This window comes from Triplophysa dalaica, chromosome 8, assembly GCF_015846415.1.
Source record: "Triplophysa dalaica isolate WHDGS20190420 chromosome 8, ASM1584641v1, whole genome shotgun sequence".
NCBI lineage: Eukaryota > Metazoa > Chordata > Actinopteri > Cypriniformes > Nemacheilidae > Triplophysa > Triplophysa dalaica.
In genome coordinates, this window is record NC_079549.1 from 4358926 (window position 1) to 4381920 (window position 22995).

General features: G+C 38.4%; 2 protein-coding genes and 1 long non-coding RNA gene across 3 annotated transcripts; 1 reads left to right on the forward strand and 2 right to left on the reverse strand.

Moving 5' to 3' along the window:
* Nucleotides 1-3730: 3730 nt before the first annotated feature.
* Nucleotides 3731-6366, reverse strand: LOC130428067 (uncharacterized). Its single transcript, XR_008907387.1, has 3 exons — nt 6301-6366; nt 4776-5017; nt 3731-4116 (listed from the first exon to the last, which is right to left on the reverse strand). It is a non-coding gene; the product is annotated as an uncharacterized LOC130428067 (long non-coding RNA).
* Nucleotides 6367-16461: 10095 nt separating this feature from the next.
* On the forward strand, nt 16462-19110 carry ing1 (inhibitor of growth family, member 1). The gene is made up of 2 exons (XM_056755423.1): nt 16462-17486; nt 18032-19110. Exons 1-2 carry the CDS (start codon nt 17345-17347, stop codon nt 18817-18819), a joined length of 930 nt encoding a protein of 309 aa, XP_056611401.1. The 5' UTR covers nt 16462-17344; the 3' UTR covers nt 18820-19110.
* Nucleotides 19111-19311: 201 nt separating this feature from the next.
* ube2al (ubiquitin conjugating enzyme E2 A, like) lies at nt 19312-22726 on the reverse strand. The gene is made up of 6 exons (XM_056755425.1): nt 22417-22726; nt 21869-21949; nt 21194-21219; nt 20997-21086; nt 20523-20611; nt 19312-20307 (listed from the first exon to the last, which is right to left on the reverse strand). The coding sequence occupies exons 1-6, from the start codon at nt 22458-22460 to the stop codon at nt 20179-20181; spliced, it is 459 nt and encodes a 152-aa protein (XP_056611403.1). The 5' UTR covers nt 22461-22726; the 3' UTR covers nt 19312-20178.
* Nucleotides 22727-22995: the final 269 nt, after the last annotated feature.

Below are 22995 nucleotides of genomic sequence, written 5' to 3' on the forward strand. Positions count from 1 at the left end.
CTAAAAATCGGTTTGGATTAAAGTGTCTACCAAATACATAAATGTAAGCAATGTGCTATCGTCACAGATTATCTCATTGTGATATCAACCTCAGCATTGGGACATTGTCATAAAAGATCCATGTGTGCTCAATAAACTTTATCTTTTTCCTGTCCAATAACAGTAAAACGAGATCAAAGTGCGTATTAAAATGCACATGATAGACTTTTAAAATAAACTTGCCTCAACAGATCCTCACTTATATATATATATATATATATATATATATTATGATTAATATCATTAACTTGCATGGATATTATGGCATCCATAGAGGGGCTTTGCTTACTAAAGTGAGTTAACTCAGTATCATTCTAAATAATATACTTCAACCCTGAAATCCCATTTAAATTCCCTGAGGTAAATGCCAAAATAAATCCCAGCTGTGGAGGTTATAAAGAGGATGTCTTTTGCCTCACAATCAATGCATCTTTGAGAAAATTATGACCAACGATGGATAAGCTGACGTGCAGGCTGACGGTTAGAAGAGGTCCGGCCTTCAAACACAAGGGCAGGGTCAAACCGTGGGCATGAATCACAGTTAAACCCCGCTGGAAGATCAATCCAACCGCCTTTAGGGCATTCAGAGAGCATTTCATCTCCCAAGAAACTCTCTGGCATTTGACTAAACAAGGTCAGAAATAATGGAGCAGGCAGTACTCTGTCTAATGTCAAAGTGCCACCGGAAACTTGCCAGTTTCAAATGTGTACCATTTAAGGACGTATACATTCTGTCACATTCAAAAATTTTCTTGACCTTGTGTGATAAAGTCAGCGTTCAACAACCTCGCTGCTTCCTTTTTGGATCACCGCCATGTGCTTGTGAGTTAATATAATGCATGTGATTGTAAGGGCTCAGCTGCTCAGTTTTAGTGTTTGGAACACAATAAGTAGCTACTTCTGTAAACAACTCGAAAGTACAACCAGAGGGGTTTTTAAGGGAACGGTGAGACTTAGTCTCAGAGAGCACATGATTCTTCGGAAGAGGGGGATGACCTGCTGAAGGAATGCAATGGAGTGAAGGACCGTGAACTTGGGACAGAAGAAGCAGAAAGGAGGGTGAGAGTGGAAGAATTATCTGAGGTGACACCTCTCGAGATGAGTCATTCACTTAGTTTGCCTTTGGGTTCGACTGTGCAAATCCTTTGCTGTGTTGTGCGGTGCATTCAGACAGGGAAATATTAAATATTTACATTAAGATCAAGACATAATATTCATTTCGGTTAAAAAACTTTTATCAGAGAAAAAAAAGTATTGATAGTTGCTGTTTAACATAACACAAGATCAAAATGTAATTTATTAAATTTTATTCTCAACTTTGTTTTCTTTAATTCTTTGCAAATGCCTTAAAAAATAAAACGAAAGAACGTAATTATTATAGAACTAGTTCTAAAAACTAGATACAATTAAAAGAGTGTCATTTCTGTGCTTCGAGTAGAACCAAACACAACTGAAAAACAGGTTTTACAAAAACTCCATCCCTCCGCCATCGGTCCGACAAACCTGCCTCGCCCAAACTGACACCACTGGTTGAATCAGTGTTGCTATGGTTGAATCAGGCTGTTCAAACAAACAGAGATGTCTTGAAAGCCTCACAGTATTTAAATGCACCAAAGGCTTACGAATGGGCTGCTTATAGTTGTCTCTGCACAATGAACTCAGATAAGCAAAATACTTTAACAATCACACACAAGACTAATGTAGCCAAGATTCTTTAAACAACATAGACGTTGGTATTCTGACACATTTTTATTTAGGAAAATGTTTAGATCCTTGAAACTAGAGGAGATCACAGAAAGATTCCTGGGGTTCTCTCCTCATAAAAACAAGAATAAAGAGAGACCCGATGTTCTCTTCATTTAATCTCATGCTGTGTAAGTCTTTTTTTCTTTCCTGCTTTGCTCCCTGTTATGTTAATGAAAACAGAGCATTGTCCAAATGAATAACCCAACCGCACTCCATTTAATAATATGATTTGATCTTCCTTCCCAATCTCTAGAATTGGACCTCACACAAGCATATATGTGTGTGTGTATAATCAGGGTGACTATGTGCGAGCGCGTCCGCGAAAGTGCGCAAATGTGCACGTAATAAGCAGCAGGTCTTAATCATCTCCTCTGCTCGACACGTGAGGACCGGGTGAGCCGGCGTCAGAGCTGTGAGGAGATAAAGAGTGATGTCATTGCCCCCACCTCACCTGTTGTGACACAGGCAAATTTAACTGCAGGAATTTCACTGATAAGAACGTGGCGGCTAAAATACAAACAATCTAATATTGACAATCCCATTTCACTGCCTATGTTTTATGACCATGTGGCAGTACTGATCAGATAGTAGTGTATAGTTTATCAATGATGATTGCACAGTGCACATGTCTCTCCCCAAGAGAAGGAATCTCCCGCTCTATTCCATATTATAGGATTATCAAGACTGCATGGGGTTAGGAGATTTACCTTGGGTAATAAGATTAACATGGTGCTCTGGAAGTCTGAGAGTAGTGCAGATGCAATTTGTTTAACCTTTCTAACACACACACCTGAGACGAGGTAAACAGACAGACATGTTAGGATGACGTCAGCTACAAAACACACAAACACGGCAACTCAAAAGAGAAATAAGCAATGTTTGTACAAGTGCTTGTGTTAATGTGAAGAAACCTCTCAAGGATTTGTAAGGAATTAAGAATTTATAAAAATAACAATCAGAAAAGAGCAAAAACTATAGTAAAATTCTTAGATGCATTATGTAAAATGTGATGTTTAGTGCATTTAATTGCCTTGGAATAGTCTTTTACTGAGGAGCATGGCTGTGATGGAATAAAATGCCACCTACATAGGCAGCTCACTCAGTTTTGGATCCAAACCATGATCTACAATGACACAAATCAAACAATCAAAAACAATCAATTTGTCAGGAGTTTTCTAGTTCTGTGGACGGGGTCGTGACAGTACCATGACATTTGTGCTTGTTGTGTTTTGTGTGAACGCACATGGCCTTTGTTTTCACATTGCGCCATGTGCTCTCCTGTCGCGTGTCTTGGCCCTGCCGTCTTATTTCCCTGTAATCTTCCTCTTTGCGTAACATTCCCCTCACCTGCCCAGTGTAATTATCCCGTATTAGTTTCCCCTATTTATGGCCCTCTTGTCTTCAGTGCTGAGCTGGTTTGTTTTGACTCTTACCCCCAATCTTTGTCCTCCTAGTTCCTGCCATGTCCCCCCAAAGTAGTGAGCCTTGTTTATTTTCAGTTTATTACAGTTTTGGGCACCTCGTGGAAAGTATTTTTTTAAGTGATTTGATCTACCCTTGGTTCTCGTTTTCCTGTTTTCCCCATCGTGCGTTTTTTTTTTTTTTTAATAAAAATCTTTTGTTTCATTTGCTCTCTGCGTCTGGGTTCTCTGTCAGCCCCATGACACTATTTTCTGACATCTTGTATGAAACTTTTGCGATCTCTCAAATAGTTGAATTATTTAGGAAATATTTTGCATTCTGTCGCAAACATTTAGGTTACCCATGAGAATATTTAGCTCTCTCTCATGCACAGGGAACAAAAAAGTTTTGAGAGGGAACTCAAATGCTTTGAAAATATTTTTCTCTCCCTTCTCATAAATGTTTCACCGCCATGTTTAAACCAGCCTCTGTTGTAGGTTCAATTTATTGTGGATTACTTAATGGTTCGACTATTTTTTATTGCTGGACATCTTTTTAAACTGCATTTGGCCCAGCCCTCTTTCAATTTAATCGTCATAATGTTGTCGTGGGTGAATAAAAACCCTTCCATCTTAAAAACATTTTAGTTATTTTGTTGATGAGACAAAATGGGTGCCAGGCTGTGATGTAACCTGTCCTGTGCTCTAAGAGAAACAGAATGCCCTGGAAAAGCGTAGAAAGCAAAGGATTCATTTTCCACAGAATTTCCTGTCTTTCATCTTTATACTCAGGAAGGGTGTAATGTAATGTCTTATTATTTTCTCTTTTTACCGCCCTCTTGATTTGGTGGAATACTTCATCTGCACATAGTGCTTCCATTCACTTATTCTCTCCCTTCCTCCTTTTCTTCCTCTTATCTTCGCAATTCACCTGAAAAATAAATAGACGTTCCAAGTTCTTCCTCACACTCTTTTTCTAATTCTGTTTTTCTTCTCCACATACAGACACACACAGAGAAAAATAAAGGAGCACTTTTTCATGTCTTTTGCACACAGATGCAATGTTACAGAGGGGGAAATACGTCAATGTGCTGCTTGATTAACAAAAGACAGAGCTCGTGTAAATAAGCAGTGAGAAAGAGAAACAGGAAGGGGAAACTTTGCCTGATTTTAGTGCATTTTAACCAACTTTCAAATGGTGGGATGTGTATCTTGCTTACTTGAAAGGATTTTGCATTTAGCTTTCTTTTTCATCCCTGATCCTATCAGAACCTTGTCTAAAATACATTTGAATAGACACAGAATGCTCTTTCTTTCTGTTTTCCAAGTTATATTTTAGGGACTTTTGCCTTTATTTGCTAGTCAGTGGAGAACAGACAGGAAAGCTTTGGTTAGAGACAGGGGAGTGGGACCAGCAAAGGACGCCCGAGATGGGAATCAAACTCGGGTCAGGCCACAAGTGCACTGGCGTTATATATCAGTGCACTTACCACAGGGCTTTTGGCGCCAACAGGACGCGCTTTCAATTTCATTTTGGTATCAACTTTTTTTTTTCCAAAATAGGCACACAGTAGAATTAGATATACTTACAATCAGTCAAGATCTGTCCTGCAATTCTTCTTTCTTATAGGGGGACCCATAAATTGAGAACCACTGACAATTCACAGTCATGGCTCAGCTGAGCAATAAAGCAGTTGAGAATAAGGTTTTGTTTGGAGCAGTCCATTAATGACATGTTCTTTGAATGATGCGTCACTCGCAATGGAACGAGACAATGCCTTTGAGACGCTTTCACTCAGATGAGAGTAGATGTTGTTGAAATCACGCGGACACTAGACACGAAGGGAAAGACAGTCATGTGTACACTCTTTAGGATGCAGTCATTAATCAAGGACACTCAGATAAGCTTTTATTTTCATTGAAAGGTAGGCTGTAAGAATCAGACTAGTGAGAAATCTCTCTGAAAGACTTAATTAGAGGGACTTACAGTATAAAGAGAAGCCCATGAGAAATCCTTGGAAATCCTTGCCACAACAACCACAGACAAACAGGGATCTTTCGTACTTGACTTCTTTTAATACACTGTAATAAGCTATGTAATATGTTGGGTAATGCAGCCTAGCCAGTCATTTGGAAATGCAATAGTTATATTTCTTCAAAATTTGCCATATGACTGATTGTGTGTTGCTAAAATACTTCATATACAGGCAATACGCAGTCTTTCATCTGTTCTGTTTTCAAGAATTTGATCACCAGGATTGCAAAACAGTCTTGTAAACACATCTTCAATAACAACCTCTCACTATTCAATACTAGAACTGCATGTGCTGACTGCAAGGAACCTGTGTTTGGTGGTGGATGTGTACAGTGGGTATTTTTAGAGGTGGATCATGTATTTGTTGTCCAGTTGGTGTATGTGGTTCACTTTATGCCCCGTTTCCACTGAGCAGTACGGTTCAGTGCAGTTCAGTACGGTACGATTCAGTATGGGAGACCCATATCAGGCTTGCGTTTCCACTGAGAACAGTACCGACAGTAAAAATGGCGCTTCCTGTGTTGTCGTTAAAATTGTTGCACGCGCAAGTGACAAGTGACGGTGCGCCATTTTGGTACCATTCACAGTGGAGATGGAAAAAGTGTTTCGTAGTGAACTGTGCTGAACCGTACAACTCAGTGGAAAGGCATTAGAGCCGGTTTCCCGGACGGGATTATCTTAAACAAGGACTAGACCTTGTAGGTTGTTTAAATCATTGTGCCAATCACACAGATATATTTTTAAGATATGTCAATGCAAGTGTTTTCAATCAAGTACAGATGTTAGGATTAGGTTACGGTTAGACTATTGTGAACAATAATAGTGTTACAGTATATAAACAGTATTATTAAAAATATAGAATAATAATATTGTAAAACATGTGCATTTGCTGTGTACATTTGGACTTATGTAATATACATTATAATATTATACTATCACAACAATATTATTTAAATTGAATATTTAAAATACTAAACTCAAACAAACACACATGCAAATTACATTTCCTATGGACAGAATATTATTTTTCCAAAACGCTATCTCATTCTCACGCTCTCTACCACACGCACATGCACTCACACCAGTGATGTGAACAGCTTCAGACATTATGGTTTTCCTGGTCCTCCCCTCTGCGGCAGAGTGAATCCTACAGCGAGGACTGGTATAAATATCTAACCCTCCTGCTTTTAGGGTCACGCTGACCGGGGCTGCTGGGTCTTCACACAAGCTCACATGGCTTCTGTCACACACACTCTTTATCTCAAGAACACACAGATAGAGTCCATGACCTAACACCCACCCCAAGGACCCCTAACAAATACACTCAAGCGACCTGATATATTGAACAAACACCCTCCTCCATCTGCACACACAGTGCACCTCGAGGCTGCCTAACACACACACACACACAGTGACATTTAGACAAGACCGGCTTATCATGGTAGATATAAACCAGTAAGAGAAACCTGTTTCTTTTTTGGGTTTGCAATTCAATGTGCCATTGTGTCTCATTGTATCATTTCCAGAAATGTGAAAAGGTCCCGTCAAAAAAATGCTGTTTTATTACACATTACTTTCAACTAACCTGACAATCACTGTTCATTATATGGCTCATTACTATATTATTAAACCCTCAAATAAAACTTTTTGCAATTTTACATTTTCAAATCAAGACCGTTAAGTTTCGTTTTAAAGCTTTATTTCTCATGGGGACCAAAAATGTCCCACACGGTCAGACATAACTGGTATTACTATTTGGTCCTCACACTGAGTAAAGGGTTTACCAGGACACATTTAACTAACCAAAAGTTTAAATTTAGTCAAAGCAATAAGTCAAGCAGACATTTGCAGACTGGGGGCTGAACACCTACAGTCTTATTTTAACAACCATAGACGTAGAGATAGGTGATGCACACACACCATTACTGCCACTCACCTCTGCGTCATTGACTTTCATCATCCCACCACTCTAGGACCTGACTCATGGACCGCAGAGAGAAAAAAATGTGTTTGTGGACCCAGAGGAGATGCTCAAGACCATCAGCTTTGAGCAAAACATAAATGCTGACGGCAATTTGAGGGACTACTTCTATTTTCAATGGACAATATAGGGTATTAATGCATTTCCTCCCGGTGTCAAGAAGACGTTTGTATTGATCGCTCTATTGAACAACCGCAGGTCCAAGTCATTTCTGATGCACCTGGAATGAGCCCCCCACCACCTTCACCCATGCAGGTCAGTCTGACAGTGAAAGAAAAACAGAGCTAGTGTAGAGGAAGGTTAAACATATTCTGATGTTTACAGACTGATAGAATAATGAACCTGCATTCTTCTAGCTGTGATAACAGGGCTCTGGGTAGCAGACTGGGCTCAGAGCCAATCACACATGCACAGTAAGTAGATTTAAGGCCTTAAGTGGTGCTGGAAAAACGTAAGGCTGTGGAAGAAAAACATTTGGTGTGGGTGCTGCTTATCAATCACGGAGGTTGGACAGCTTTTGTAAACAATATAAGAAACTGTTAGGATTGACTACTACACCATGAGTAGTATACTGTATATGTGACCCTGGACCACGAAACCAGTCATAAGGGTAACGTTTTTGAAAAAATAGAATCTGATGGTGCAAAAATATAAAAATATTGAGAAAATTGCCTTTAAAGTTGTCCATCGTGGGTGCTGTAGTAGCCCGTTGATTAGAAGAAACAGGTTTGTTTTAAAGTCCCAGTGAAAAAAAAAGTTAGAATGCTAGTTTTTCGTGAAATATTGCCCCATTTATTGTAAATAGTATATCAGTGTAGGTCATTCTGTTTTTATAATCCGTGTGCCATCATAATCTTTTGTTATACTCTGAAAATGTGTTCCCTTTCGGTAATGACTATCCATCTTAAGGGGGTCACACACCGGATGAGACACCGCCAAGCCGCGCAGCGTAGTGCTATTGTATGTAAAAATGAACATATGGTTTTGTATGAGTGTACACACACCGGCTCCGCCATCCAACGCATGTAGGCGGCCGCGCTTAATTTAACATAAAAAATTAGATGTTCTTCGACTGAAATAATCTTTAATGTACACACTGACTTCACCATAAACTGCAAGATGTATTTATTTGTTTGGGAAAAACAGCGCATTAATACAGAAAACCTCTCAATTCTACCAAATTAATAGCAGAGTTGTCCCAGACGCGACCCTGCGCGGCTCGGCATCGGCATCCAGTGTGCAACCCCCTTTAAATGTAGTATGTTTGGCCCGATTCACAATTTCACAAAAGGAGTGTCGGCGACGCATTGAGATGAAAAAATCTCAACTTTTCAAAAAAGACGCAAGCGCACCACAGGTTATGTGACAAGAACCAACCGGCCAATATTGACAAGCTCAATGAAAATGGAGACATAGATGATCACAGCATAACTTAATCTAGCAGCAGAGTTATTGCAAGGTATTTTCAGTGCATATAATCCATATATCCTTTGTTTATACCTTCCTTCCGACGCCAGGATAGCGCAAAGTCCAGGCGCTTTGGAAAAAAAGGAGAACGCAGCGCAGCTGTAAAACCGCACAGAAAATTCAAGCTGCACTGCGTTATCCTTTTTCCAAAGCGCCTGGAGTTTGCGTTATCCTTGCGTCTGTCGTCGCTAAGCAACCATGACTAGTTGCCATGATAGCCATGATAGCCGCGAAGGGGGGAGGTATAAACGAAGGATATATGGTTTATATGTACTGAAAATACCGTGCAATAAATCTGCTACTAGATTTAGTTATGCTGTGATCCTCTGTCTCCATTTTCATTGATCTTGTCTACATTGGCTGGTTGGTTCTTGTCACGTGACCTGCGGTGTGCTTGCACCTTTCTGGAAAGTTGAGATGCGGCACCGACGCTCCAGAAATATAACCTGCATCGCACCACATTGCGCATCGCCCACTATTTCCTGGCGTCTACGTTTAAAATAAATATGCGCGCGGAAAAAAAGACGCGAAATGTCCTCTTCTTCCTCTGTCAGTCTGCTGTCAGATACATTTCAAGATACAACGGCTGTTTTTATACATCCAATTAAATAGCAGAAAAAGACGAAAGACACGCCCACTATTATTTCACTCGGAAACGCGTTAAAATACGGAAGTTAAAACAATCGCAACTTCCGGTTCAAGGGGACTTTATCGCTCTCTGTTGGCTTACCGCTGTAAGGACTTTGTGGAAAGTAGTCACCCGAAAGCAGAAATTCTGAGCTTTATATTGAAACCAAACTCGAATGGATAATCCCCCAAAAAAGGGGGAAGCAACGAAGCAAAGATTGTAGGCATGTTTCCAGACATTTTTGTGTGCGATTTTGCAGCATCCACTAACGAGAATAAAGTTGTGATATATTTACAGTAGGAAATTTACAAAATATCTTCATGGAACATGATCTTATGAAATGTTTAGAAATGTGCCATAAAATGTTTCCCGTGCTATATGACTGGTTTGGTTTTCCATGGTCACATATAGTCATATATACACCATATAGACAAAATTATTGTGACGCCCGCTTCTAATAAATATGTTTATCTATTCCAATCAAAAATAAATTGATGCTATTCCATAAAATACCACATTCAAAGATTTTGTTTCCATCTTTGCAATAGTTTTGGCAAAGATATGATGAAGTCTGCAAGATATAAGAACAAATGGGATCAACAAATGTGGGATGTAATGTAGGTTTGTCAACATGAATGAATTCAATTCATTTAGGAGCTTCAGGATGCAAGGTTGTGCTTATCACTGCCAAATGCATGATCACTATGGTGTCTAGTAGTTGCTTCTTCTCAGAGTGGTATGTATTTATACGTACAATGCATCTGTAACTGTTTACTGATACGTAAGTGTAATGAAGAGAGTTACCAAGTAAGATTAAGTGTAAATGATAGTTTTATATAGATATACTGCAGACCAATCTCGATGTGTGTGTACATATTCTTGTGTTTATGAATATATGGTATTTAAGCAGTATACTGGTAGTACTGATGTACTGAAAATATGATGCATAGCATTTGTGTCCAGAAACAGACAGAAATTTGTGATTTATTTAAAGACAATTATAGAGTATATCTATATCTTACGTCTTCGTTCTTAACATGTAACGAATAAACATTAAAAATAAAGAATTAAGCAATATTACCATTCCTGTTAAAAACGTTGTTGATTGTACTTGCATTGTAGATAGACTATAGCCAGCTGAGCTCTTTTGCAGATATTTTTTTTTCTTTTTCTCTTACTACCTGTGGAGCCCTCCAGGAACAATCAACACAGTTTGCAGACTCCGTCTTACATGGGAATGGAGAAAGATAATAAATCCAGTGGATAAACAGGATGTGGGAGCAATAGCAAAAACAGATGTGGGAAAAAATTGAATAAGGGTTTTGTTGTACATGTACCTGACAACTCTCACTGACATCCGAACAACAATTTATTTAGCAAAAGAGGCAAAATGAGAAGAATGACATAGAAGTATTGCAAATGTTGCTTTTTCCTATTAAGTTTTAAGTTCAGGTTTGCCCTGAATACTGATGTGATGAAATATTTATTGGCCATCTTTAAAACCTTTATTATTCATTAAAAAGATTTCAAAGAAAATTAGAAAGGTTCACAACAAACTTTGATGTTGGTTTAAAGGTCTTCACATTTTGAAGGGGTAGTAACCTTAGTAAGACGTTTGAGTGTACAACTTGGTATCAGATCTTTGCATAAAGGTGTCCTATTTTTCTTCATCATGGTAATCCAAAGTGAGTTCATTATTTGCTCTTACGCAAATAAATTCCACAGCCATTATTGTGTGTGTTTGAGATACATGAGCGAATGAGATAAAGTCTGTTTGGATTGCATTCTCTGTAAAGAGATCAGGTAGCAGTGCTATGGTGAGATCGGGTTATACGGTATACTGACGCACTTTCATTCTACATTCCATACATTTCCTACCCCCAAGGATTACCCACTGACTGAAATCCAATTCTATGTGTGAGTCAGCCATGAGCATTATTACATCATATCCTACGAAAGTGAAGCGACTATTTCTCTTTTCACTTAGGAAAGTGAGCCTTCACTAACGGTAATCCACAGTGGCAATGACAGGGCATTGTGACATTATGAAGGGTCATGAGATTCACAACACAGAAGACAAGCCTAGTTTGTTTATACTGAAGGGGCCTAAACAATGAGCTCACGTCATGGGAAAGCTGGACTCATTCATTCTCATAGGTTTCCTGAAATTGGAGAAGAGCAAATATTTCTGTGCTGAAATTTAAATAAATTTGACTATGTACTTTGAAAACAGAAAAGGTAAACATGCAAACATGCAAATTACTTTTTACATATATATATATATTTATGGGCATGCTTTGTTAAAGGGGTCCTGAATTTCCTCACATAACATACTTTACAATTATACTTCTCATGAAATCGATTCCAGTTGCCTCTCTCAGGCACAAAATATATTTTACAACTGTGGTATGAATTAAAGTTTATTAGCTATTTTACTAGAAAAAAGAACAAAACTCTTTCGATATGAATCACTCCAATGTCCTGATAATTATGAGGTCGGAAAAATGTGCTCATCAAGCACTCTTATGGGGTAAACGTTGTATATATATAAATATATAAAGCTTTATAAAACAGAAAAACATTTTTGGTGATATTTCAAAAACCAAGAAGGATCCTTCTCAGAAAACACCCGAGAAAGATTATAAAAGCACTTATTTCAGCACTTACGAGAAAATAATGTATTTCAAGATTGAATCTCCTTATTTTCAGATATTTCTCACCGCCAGCCTTCTGAAGTCTTGCTGCCCAACAGCACATTTCTAAATGATTATATCAGTTCTAACTAAATGGCTGAGTTTGGTTTCAAAGAATGTCTTCTTTATACGATTTTAAGCAGACTCACTTACAGAAACTACAGCTCGATTCTTAACATGAAGTTAATGTGGAAAGAAACCTAATTTATCCAAACTCTGAATTCTCCATTGACATTCAATGCGTAAGAGGTGATGTTTTTACGACACCAAACTGGTCCGTGTGCGTAAGACTGAGAGACTGTGGAGAACTTTACACTCATTTTCCCATCTCATTTGCACATTATAACATTTTAGTCATCTGACATTTGCTTTGCTAATAATAATACTGTATGTGAAAAATAAATACTTGCTAATCATATTTTAAAGGTCATATCTACATATCTACATATAAAACACACGCTGACTTAAGAATCAAGTGTAGGGCATTGGTGTTACCAAAATGTAACTGTTTTAGCTGCCTATTCGTTATATTATATTAATAAAAATAAAAGGCTACGGGCATTCATAGAGTTTACTTCCAAAAAACATTCTTCTATTGCATGCTCGTAGAACTGTGCACATGCAGGTCTCTAACCATCTGCAGAAAAAAAACTGAGTGAAATACATTACTGTGTAATTTACCCAGAAATTATTTACTGACATTCTGTTAAAGAGTAAGTAACATTCGATCATGATAATTAAATTTCATGCAGTCTGTTTTGTTGCCATGTATGAAAGTTGAATGAAAAAGAAAGTTATTGGCTTGTAAAAAAGGGAGTCAACTGAATCACCCAAACGAGACGTGACCTAGTCCGAGTCTCTAACTGCCACGTATCTACGTCACTAGAAATAGTCCCGTTTACCCCAAACACTGTCGCTCATTTATGATGCGTGTGTATCATGTATTGAACCTGTGTTCTACGTTGTGAAACTAAGTCCGTCTTATTTAAACTTCCAAAGGAAGAAATTCTGAGGAAACAATGATTGCAATTCATTTTTCAAATGACACAAAAGGAGTATAACCCCAGGGTATAACTGTGCACACGTTTTTTCACCAAAGATTGCTTCAATAATCTTGATGCGTTCACTGCGTTAAACGACTATCCTTGAAAGTGGGGGAAATGGCAACTTTATTTAGACCTGTTAGCTACACCGAATCACAACCTGTAAGTGTTACTATTTATTTTTGTCTGAACTTAAAGAAATATACGACTACCTTTTATCTGTGTTTAGCTAATGTAGGCTATATTACGCTAACGTTAACATGTACCATTATATCTGGGGTGTTACAGTTTGTTTATCTAGCTATAAACTGTTTATTGAAGTGTGTAACAACTTCAAGGAATGGGAAGAATGAGGCGGGAACCGGCAAACATTTAACCAACTTTTTAAAGTGACAACGAGCCGTTTTGGTGTATGGTTCACCCATGTGGTTGATAAGCGCAATTGTCTGTTATAAATGTCGTAAATATTGCCGCTGTAAAAGCTTCCAAATGAATTTGTTGACTAGGCAGAAACCGCTGTTACATCATGTAACTTCATAAACTGCATTTACTAAAGCACTCTTTTGGCTCCTGAGGGTTATACTATTGGGCTTTACTAATTGTTCAAACTAGATTCTGTGGTAGCAGTTGGTTGTTAGCCTTTAGTGCATTGCGTGCTAGCTACTTAGCAGCTAACTTGCTAACGTTAGCTAAATAACACATTTGCAGTCACCCAAACACAGTGCATGGATATGTTTAGTAACCAACGCAAATCATTTTCTGTAATTATATTTTCGCAAACACACTGGCGACCAGGCGTTGTGCTTTGTGTAATGGGTTCAATCAATAACTTACGCTCAACTCGCTATGGGTTTAGCGCCTAGCACAGCAACTATAGATACCGATAAGATTAGTCCACGTGCATGAACTAAGGAATCAGCAACTTTTGACCATAAAACATTTATTGTGGTTCGGTAGTCATCATTTACAAGTATAACACTAAATTCGTGATGAGGCACGATCATGCTACGTAAGCTAATGATACCCGGCAACATTACATTATCTCTAGTCTACCTTACGGTTAATAATTGTGACCCAGTAACGTTAACGTTAGTGCGCCAATAAACAACCGTAGCACAGCCAAATTAGCTTGCGTCGCCGGGTGTAAGTCCGTCAGATATTGATTTGTGTCCGATCACTCTCTCTCTCCTCTTCTTTGTTTTATTTGCTGGCTATGCCATAGTGATGGTTTGGAGACTTGCTTTGAACTAGACCGTATCTTCTTATTGTTAGCTGTTGGCTAACTTATCCCAGGGTACAGAGTAAAACGTGACGTACGCCACAAACCAGGGCATAGGCGGGGCTTGTACCGTCCCGAACACCAAAGTTACAAGTGCAATTTCAGCCAATAGAAGGCCGCTTAGGAAGCAACAGCAGTAAAATTTGTCCAGTTAAAAGCTGTCCTACCACTAAAATAATTTTAGAGACATTCATTTAAGGTCAAAAAGTTACTTATTATCGCTTTAATAAAATAAACAAACCACAAAACGAAAGTAAAAAGGCCGGCAGCTCCCTCACGGTCGTCTGCAGGCCACACAAACATAATAAACCATAACATAAAGTCCAGGCCTGGTCCTTTCTCGTCGTCCACACCTGTCGCTCGTCATTTTATGCTTCCGATCTCCTCTGTGAGAGATGCGAGACCGGTGTGAGGTGAGTGATAATGAATGTCAGCTGTGCGTTGCCTCGCTCTCGTCCTATTATCTACTAACGTCTTCGGATGTTTTTTCGTCAGACTCGGGCTCAAACTGGTGAGGTAAAATCCCCGCCAACTCTATCTGTACACTGTTTATAATATCCAACCACCTGTAAACCATAATCCAGTAATGATGATAGGCATTCCATTTGCGACCCATGAAGGACGGTTTACAGAGGACGGTTCGGACTGAGAAGATCATTGGTGCTCCCCTGCCCACCCTCCAAGAACTGTATACATCCAGAGTGAGGAAAAGGGCTCAGAAAATCACCCTGGACCTCTCACATCCAAGCCATCATCTCTTCAATATGCTGCCGTCTGGTCGGCGCTACAGAGCACTGAGCACCAAAACAACCAGACACAAAAATAGCTTCTTCCCTCAGGCCATCTACCTCTTGAACAGTTAATTTTATTAAAAAAAATGTATTGCGTGCAAGACTTCTTATGTGCATTTAACTCTGTGCAATAATAATAAAGTGCAATCTTCAATATCCTTCAGATAATACACTATCTATTTTTTATACAACTTTTTCTGTAAATTATATTTCATCTTGCTGTATATAACACATACCTTTTACTGAAATAGTCTATTCTATTTTTTACTTGTACATATTTACATACACACATAACTTTACTCTTATGTTTATTGTATTGTATTTCTTTATTTTTATACCCATAGGCCCTTATTTAAATCATCTGTGTTTTTTGTATTGTTTGATGGTCTGTGTGTTGTTGCTTATTCTGTGTACTGGATGCTCCTGTCACCAAAACAAATTCCTTGTATGTGCAAACATACTTGGCAATAAAGCTCTTTCTGATTCTGATGAAGAACGCGTTTGACCAATCACAGCAGACTCCACCATCTGACCAATCACATGACATGGATTAGACGGATAAATCGTGGAACTAATCATTTGAGAGTTAGTCAAGAAGAAGGGTAAGGATAACTGCCTATTATATAGACATAATACTGTTTTTACACCTTATATATATATATATATATATATAATTGTTGTTGGACACTCCATAAACCAAAGTAGGACGTTAAAAATCATATGTTACTTACTCTTGAAAGAATTATGTGACGTTAACTAAGTAAAAACCGAACCTAAGACACAAGTGTACATTTCAAAAGTACACTATATTCATAATGACAAATGTAGCCAAATTAGATCATTTTCATTGTTGGGGTCTACACCCAATTCTTTCCTCTGTTCCCAAAAGTTTGCTGCACTATAGAAACGTAGGCATCTATTATCTTCACATTCATTTTTTATTAAATTTTGACGACGTTGCATTATTAAAATAAGTGATAACAGCACCAACAGAGCCAAATAGCAAACTATTCCTCTGAAACTCCCATTAAAAGAGTTGCTGCCACCTAACGTCTTCTAAGTGCACCTCCCTGATGTCTGGTGGAACTTCTCTCTGAAGCCCGGAGAACTGCAGGTGGGAGGAGTTAAAACGCTACAAACTACAAGTAGGAGGAGCTTATGTTGCGCGATAATGGTGCATGTCAAGCTGAGATGGGTCCTCGAGAATTCAAGCCTATTATTAAACGGTCAATTCTGATCCTTGATTCTAATTGGCTGAGCCGAAATCCAAGCCGTTAAAAAATACACCGGTTTATAACTGCTGACCGCATTACATATCCGCCTAAATACCAGTTTACTTACTTTCATTTATTAAAACCTTGCTACGCATATGGAGTAACCGTTTATAAAAGCAATAAGCCCCACGAAACAGTGGGTTACAAGCGCATTTTATAACAGCTAAGGGGGATTTAGGCAATCCGCGAAAACGCTCTTAGCTGTTATGAGTGTTCTGTGACCCACTACTGCTTGGGGTTTTTTGCTTTATTCTGAGTCTTTTTTTTGTTAGTACCCCAAGATACTACACCAACTGTGGATTATGAACCAATACTACACAAAAACAGCAAAATCCTTGCGGCTGACCCGCCCATCTGCATCTAGCTCCAACCTACGCTTTAACTAACTCGGAACTTCTAGAAGTTTATTTTGGCGGCTGGCAAACTAATGTGGTGCATTACCGCCACCCAGTGGACTCAATCGTAGTGCACGAAAAGAGGCAAATTGTACTGTAAATTACTTTTGTATGTTAATGTTCTATTTAAATCTTTTTTTGTAAAGATCTCAAGACCTCAGTGAAGACGGCCAAAACATATCTTGTTCATATCTTGTTTTGTAGTTCAGCAATATCTGCAACCACACAGTGTTGTGTGTTTGTCCGTTCAAAACAGTAACATGTGGTGATTGCCTAATTCTTTATTTTACCGTTGTTTTTCTTTTTGCATAATGCTTTTACTCATTCATATTAAACAGTATGCGTAAACTGAACGAGGCGACGTCAGCTTAAAGTATTTAATATTCATGAGGTAAGAATTCGCAGTCGAAGCGTCATTGGTCATACACACGCAGCTCACTACAATACAACATTTGCTCGAAGAACTTTTCTTTGTACTGTAGAATTTTGTTCCAAGAAAAAAATCCGGGGATCAAATAATTGATAAACACACAATTGTACCGTTCCTTTAGTCATTTAAATGTGTGTGAAAAGATGCTAAATCCTTCTGCAAACGGCGAGTCATCCCATGTTGTGGTGAAATATGTTGAGGAGTACATGGACCTTGTCGAGTCTTTGCCTCTGGACCTACAGAGATGTGTGTCTCACATGAGAGAAATAGATGCCAGATATCAAGGTGAGAGCTCAGCGACAGCTTTATTTGTATGCTAGTCCAGAAACAAACGCTGCTGAGAAGTGATTCATGGTAACACGCTAGCTAGCCTGCTAGCTGCTAACTTGTTAGCACGTGAAACCTCTAGTTTTCTTTCAATGGAGCGATTTATGATTTTGCGCTACAAAGTTAGATTTCGTTTATACATTGATTTTGTAGGTTTCTGATTATTTCTGCATTTACTGTTGCGATCGTGTGGAGTGCATGATCGGTAACGTTACTAGGAAATCTGGCAGCTTATGCATCGTTGCTTAACTTCCTGTTTATTATCAGTAAAGATGTACCATTATTAACGTATGTTTCTAAACGTGTTAACAGCGTTAGGTAAATGGCTCTTTAAATATTCAGATGTCACACTTATCGAAACGGCACGTAAAACATTCATTTGAGACATGTGTTGTCATGGCTACCGACTGTGGTAGTGAAGGTTAAATAGATAAATAACGTATCTAGATAGAAAAATATCTGCATTATTGTATTTCATTATTAATTGTGTTTTATTATTGTAGAGATTCTCCAGGAATTGGATGAAAATTATGAAAAACAAAGACAAGAATCAGATCCTGTACAGAGGAAGCGCCTTCTCCACTGGATCCAGCGGTCTTTGATCCGCACAGAAGAACTAGGAGATGAGAAGATCCAGATAGCAGGTCAAATGGTGGAACTGGTGGAGAACCGCTGTCGGCAGCTTGAATGCCAGGGCGAGCTTTTCCACGCCTGCCAGGACTCACCGGAAAACATTGTGTCTGTGGGCAGTGCCCCCAGTGCCATAGCAACAGTACCTATGACACCCCTCTCTTCCTCGCTGCTGTCAGTGAGTAAACCATGCGTGGATAAAAAACGCGATGAGGCTCTAAGCTCAGTTGACAAGTCTGGTGGAAAGCGGTCACGAAGGCAAAAGAATGGTTCAGAGAACAGGGAAAACTCAAATTATGGCATGGAGCACACCGAGGAGGTAGGTTCTTGCACGCCGAAGGAGAAAAAGGCTAAGACATCATCCACGTCATCAAAGAAGAAAAAGAGGTCAAAAAGCAAGCAAGATAGAGAGCCGTCACCAACAGATCTTCCCATTGACCCAAATGAACCCACGTATTGCCTGTGTGAGCAGGTGTCTTATGGGGAGATGATAGGTTGTGATAATGATGAGTGCACAATTGAATGGTTTCACTTCTCTTGTGTCGGTCTGCACCATAAGCCCAAAGGAAAGTGGTACTGTCCAAAGTGCAGAGGTGACAATGAGAAGACAATGGACAAAGCTTTAGAGAGATCGAAAAAAGAACGGGCATACAACAGGTAGTGTGCAGTTTACCCGGTTGCTGTGTTCATTTCATAAAGTGTGTCGGGCACTGAATGTACCCAGTGTTTTAAGACAGGCTTTGTGATGTTCTAATATCTTGATCACTGGTTTGTATATATTTTAGGAATGTAGTTTAGCTAAAGGCTTAGTGATACAAAGAAGTCACTTTTCAGCCAACATGTATGTATAATACTCTGTTTATATTCATAAGCATTTCATTTTTTTCAGTAATGTTGTATTTTTGCTTTGTCTTACAGTATGAATGTTAATGTAAAAAATATGACATTCATAGTGCTGTTTCATGTGTTCTTCCCACCTTCTAAAGATAAAGTATTTGTCAACTCCACATTTGCAACGGCAACAGATTTGTAATGGGTTGTATTAATTACTTATACCTGGACAATAGCTTGGGTCATGTGCCCAGGTTCTCTCTTATCTAAAGAAATGTGTGATCTGGTCTAAGTTTGTGTAAGTGATGCATTACTCGTGAACTTGGTTTCAACTTTTATTTAAGTATTTACAAGTGCTGGAAAATGAGATTGCCATCCAGTGCAAAATCTGACACAAAATTCAGATGTTTTGTATGTACAAGAGATTAAATGCAAGGACACACTCAAGCATTCATGCATGTAACAGAGCATACATTTGCAAAGATAAGGTTTTTAAAAAGACCTGAAGACATTTGCTTAGACTCTGTGATGCAAGCTATGAAAGGATGCATGTTAATTAACTGCAGTTACTTGTATCTCAGTAGGATTGGATATTTTGAGTAGATCCAGCAAATCTCAGTTTTCTGACTAGTAAATATGTTTTTATAAATGAATGAGTTTTGCCATCTTTTTCAATATACATAGAACCCCATCTATGTCTACCAACATACACAAATTATCAGTGTGTGCCATCTGCTTACCACTTATGTGGCATGCCAGCTCCCCTTGTACGAGTAAAACAAAAGAGTCACGACTAAACCAATGTGAATGATTTAAACCCCAAAACTGAAACTACAGCAATGTTGACTTTTGCTTGCTTATGAGAGAAAAAATAATGTTGTACTGAATACATTTTCACCAAACTATGACTTATATCTACGAGTCTTATCCAGATTAGTGTGCCTTAATGAGTCATATTTTGCAACAAAAAAAAAGGACTGCTCCGGGGTATTTGCCTCTTTTTAGATCACTAATCTTAATGAGATTTGAAATGCACTCCAGTCCAAAATGTAGTAGATAATAAAACAAAAATCACAATCTTACATGAGTAAAGTGCATAAAAACTTAAAAATGATGATTTGGAAAAACTACCCTCCAACAGAGCCAAACAACAGAGAACATTTCGGTTTGAAAATGTTTTTGAAAGTGGTCAACTGTCCCGCCAGCTCTGCTCTACAATCGCAGACACCCGCTTTTCATATTCTCGTTTATTTTCTTGATACAGTTGTGCTGCCTGGCTGTTTGCTGGGCTGTTGGGATTTGGTTCATCTAGAAGGGACTGTACAGAAAGACCAATCACTGTACACCTTAGTTACAATAAGTGCTAAAGTAAAAATCACTGTAGAGACATTTACATAAAACATCGCTGAGAAAATAAGTATTGTATTTTCTTTGAAGTTTAACACACAGATTGAAAACAGTTCATAGGCTGAATGAAGTATCTCTTAAATAAGTCTGGAATTTAAAAACAAATGAAAAGGTTCATAAAAATACCTGGATTGATGTCAAAATGGAAGACACGTCATAAGTTGGACTCCACCGATTCTGGAGAATATCTAGGCAGATACTGCCATCAGCATATACTGTGGATGACAGCAAGACAAAGGTTGGAGCAACATTTCTCTCAGTATAAGCCATTCTATGTTACACAGAATGTTTTTAAAGTCTGCATTTATGCATTTCAGGTAACTAGCAATAAAACAAGTTAGAATTTAGTTTTGAAAGTATTTTGTGTCATCACAACACAGGCAGCGGGGGACTACTATGGGAGTCAATAGGTGTTGAGATCTGTTTGGTTGTAAGCATTATTCCAAATATCTTTTGCTGTGTTCATAAGAATAAAAACTGTATACACATTTGGAACAACTCGAAGGTGAGTAAATGATGACAGAATTTTAGTTTTTGGGTGAAGTATCACTTTAACAGCTATGCTTCTATTCTGAGACACAAACAGGAAGTGTCACTTACCATTTGGATGAAACATCTTTGAGACAAACCGCACAGTTGGGGGCTTGTTTGGATATTCCTCTGTGAACTCAACTGTAAGCTTGAACGTACCTTGTGTGCAAAAAACACCATGTTTGATTCCAGTGAATTCATATTCTGAATGTTTTCTTTAAATGTATTTTTAATATTATTACATGTATATAGGTAAACAAACTTACCATCCTCAAAAGGTGTCCCCTCTGGGCTGCACGTAAAACACAAAACACATTATTCAAAAGGAAGGCAGTAGTTGGAAACTGACATTTAAATGACCCACGCTGTTTGGAATATATAGTTGAAGCCCCAAGTATAGCATGTTTACCATGATATCAAATAACAACCATGGGCACCAGTTCAAGAGCAATCATTTAAAGTTCAGACTGAGGCCATGTTGACTATTGCTTGGTCTTTGTCTTTAGGTGACTGTGTGGCTTAAGAACAAAGCATGCAGCTACATTTCTGTAAGCAACCTTAGAAAATCTGCTAAATCTATCTAATATACAGATGCCGTATAGAAGTTTTAAAACTCTGGGCGAAAAAAGGCTTTCATTCAGGCATTGGAGCTAAATGCTTCAAAGTTAAATCAGGGTTCCCATACTTTTTGATCACTGAATTGTATCGTTCTATCATGATCTTCCCAAAAAGGGAATGGATTAATTATAATTAATCTGTAAATTTGTTTAATGTACATCAACCACAACCAGCAGCAATGAATTTGAGTGTAGGTAAAACTAGTAAAATATTACCTTTACGAAGTTGAATAACTTTTCTATGAGCCTTTTAAAAATATTTAAATTTTCAGGTTTTCACTAACCACAGGAACCCCACTTGACCATCTTTATTACTTCTCTTACCCAAATATTACTGCATTCCAGACCATAATGTTGTTCTCAGATGGAGCACCACTAACACCTGCTGGGGGATCCTCCTGGAGTCTGTGGGACACAGGCCACCCCAAAACCATCTTTCAATGTGTAAATCTTAACTGACAGAAATTTATGATTGCAAGTACGACACCATGAACACACAAAAAAATAGGTTGAGCTTACATTTTCATATTTTTTATTTGAGCCCCCAAATTATCCCCATATAACTTTAATCTAAACAGAACGTACTGCATACGTTTGGAAGACGACAAGTTGAACTTCTACAACCGGCTTTAAACACTCACTAGCCAGCTAAATTAGCCGATAAACTAAGACACGTTTTCGTTTATAAACCTCCACCATTTTAACAGACACTACGGCATACCAAAATAACTTAATGTTTACAGTAAAAAGATGTCGAACGCAAAACATCGTCTTTTGATCTTATATATTTCATGTAATAACAGCTAAGTGCTACTAAGCTAACGAGCTAGCCAGCTATTTCGACAAAACAAACACATTTAACGTGCACTCACCGCTTAAAATCCCGCATAAGTCGCCTTCTAGCAGGGGTAGACATCTTTTAACTACACTAAGGGAAACGAGTTCGCGATTATTTAACAGTGCTATAACAAGAAATGTTACATTAAGAAACTGTATATGTCAACAGAGATGATTAACGTTCAATTTCTGTCCGTTCCCTTCTAAAGTACAACACGTCTTTTCACGAGTCAAGTTTATGCCACTTTCCCACACAGCGTTTTTTTTTGGGCTGAGGCCAACAACAACATATTGTTTTCATGTCCAACATATTGGATTTGTTTTTAAGGTGAATCTTTCAAATAAATTATGGTATATATGGGTTAAAAGATGAATAATGTAAATTCGGTGGTGTTTTTGACCGTTTGGCTCTGAATACATAAATCGCGGAACCCCCCTATTTTTCAAAAGCGTTGGTACGGTCTCAATGACGCCTCTGTGTGAGTAATGAGGTCAACATCCGCCTGGCGGTCAAGGGTAGGAAGTGCAATAGGCCTAGATTACGACCTGAATTTGACGTGGAGGCAATTGCGCAACAGGTACACGACTGTGTTTAGTAGCTGTGCTTATTTTAC

Excerpts from the sequence above, each read along its gene's own strand:
- ing1 (XM_056755423.1), top strand. The coding sequence starts at position 17,345 with ATGCTAAATCCTTCTGCAAACGGCGAGTCATCCCATGTTGTGGTGAAA. Across the intron at positions 17,487-18,031 it reads AATAGATGCCAGATATCAAG|AGATTCTCCAGGAATTGGAT; the intron begins GTGAGAGCTCAG and ends TTATTATTGTAG.
- ube2al (XM_056755425.1), bottom strand. The coding sequence starts at position 22,460 with ATGTCTACCCCTGCTAGAAGGCGACTTATGCGGGATTTTAAGCG. Across the intron at positions 21,087-21,193 it reads GGGGACACCTTTTGAGGATG|GTACGTTCAAGCTTACAGTT; the intron begins GTAAGTTTGTTT and ends TTTGCACACAAG. Across the intron at positions 20,612-20,996 it reads AAAGATGTTTCATCCAAATG|TATATGCTGATGGCAGTATC; the intron begins GTAAGTGACACT and ends TGTCATCCACAG.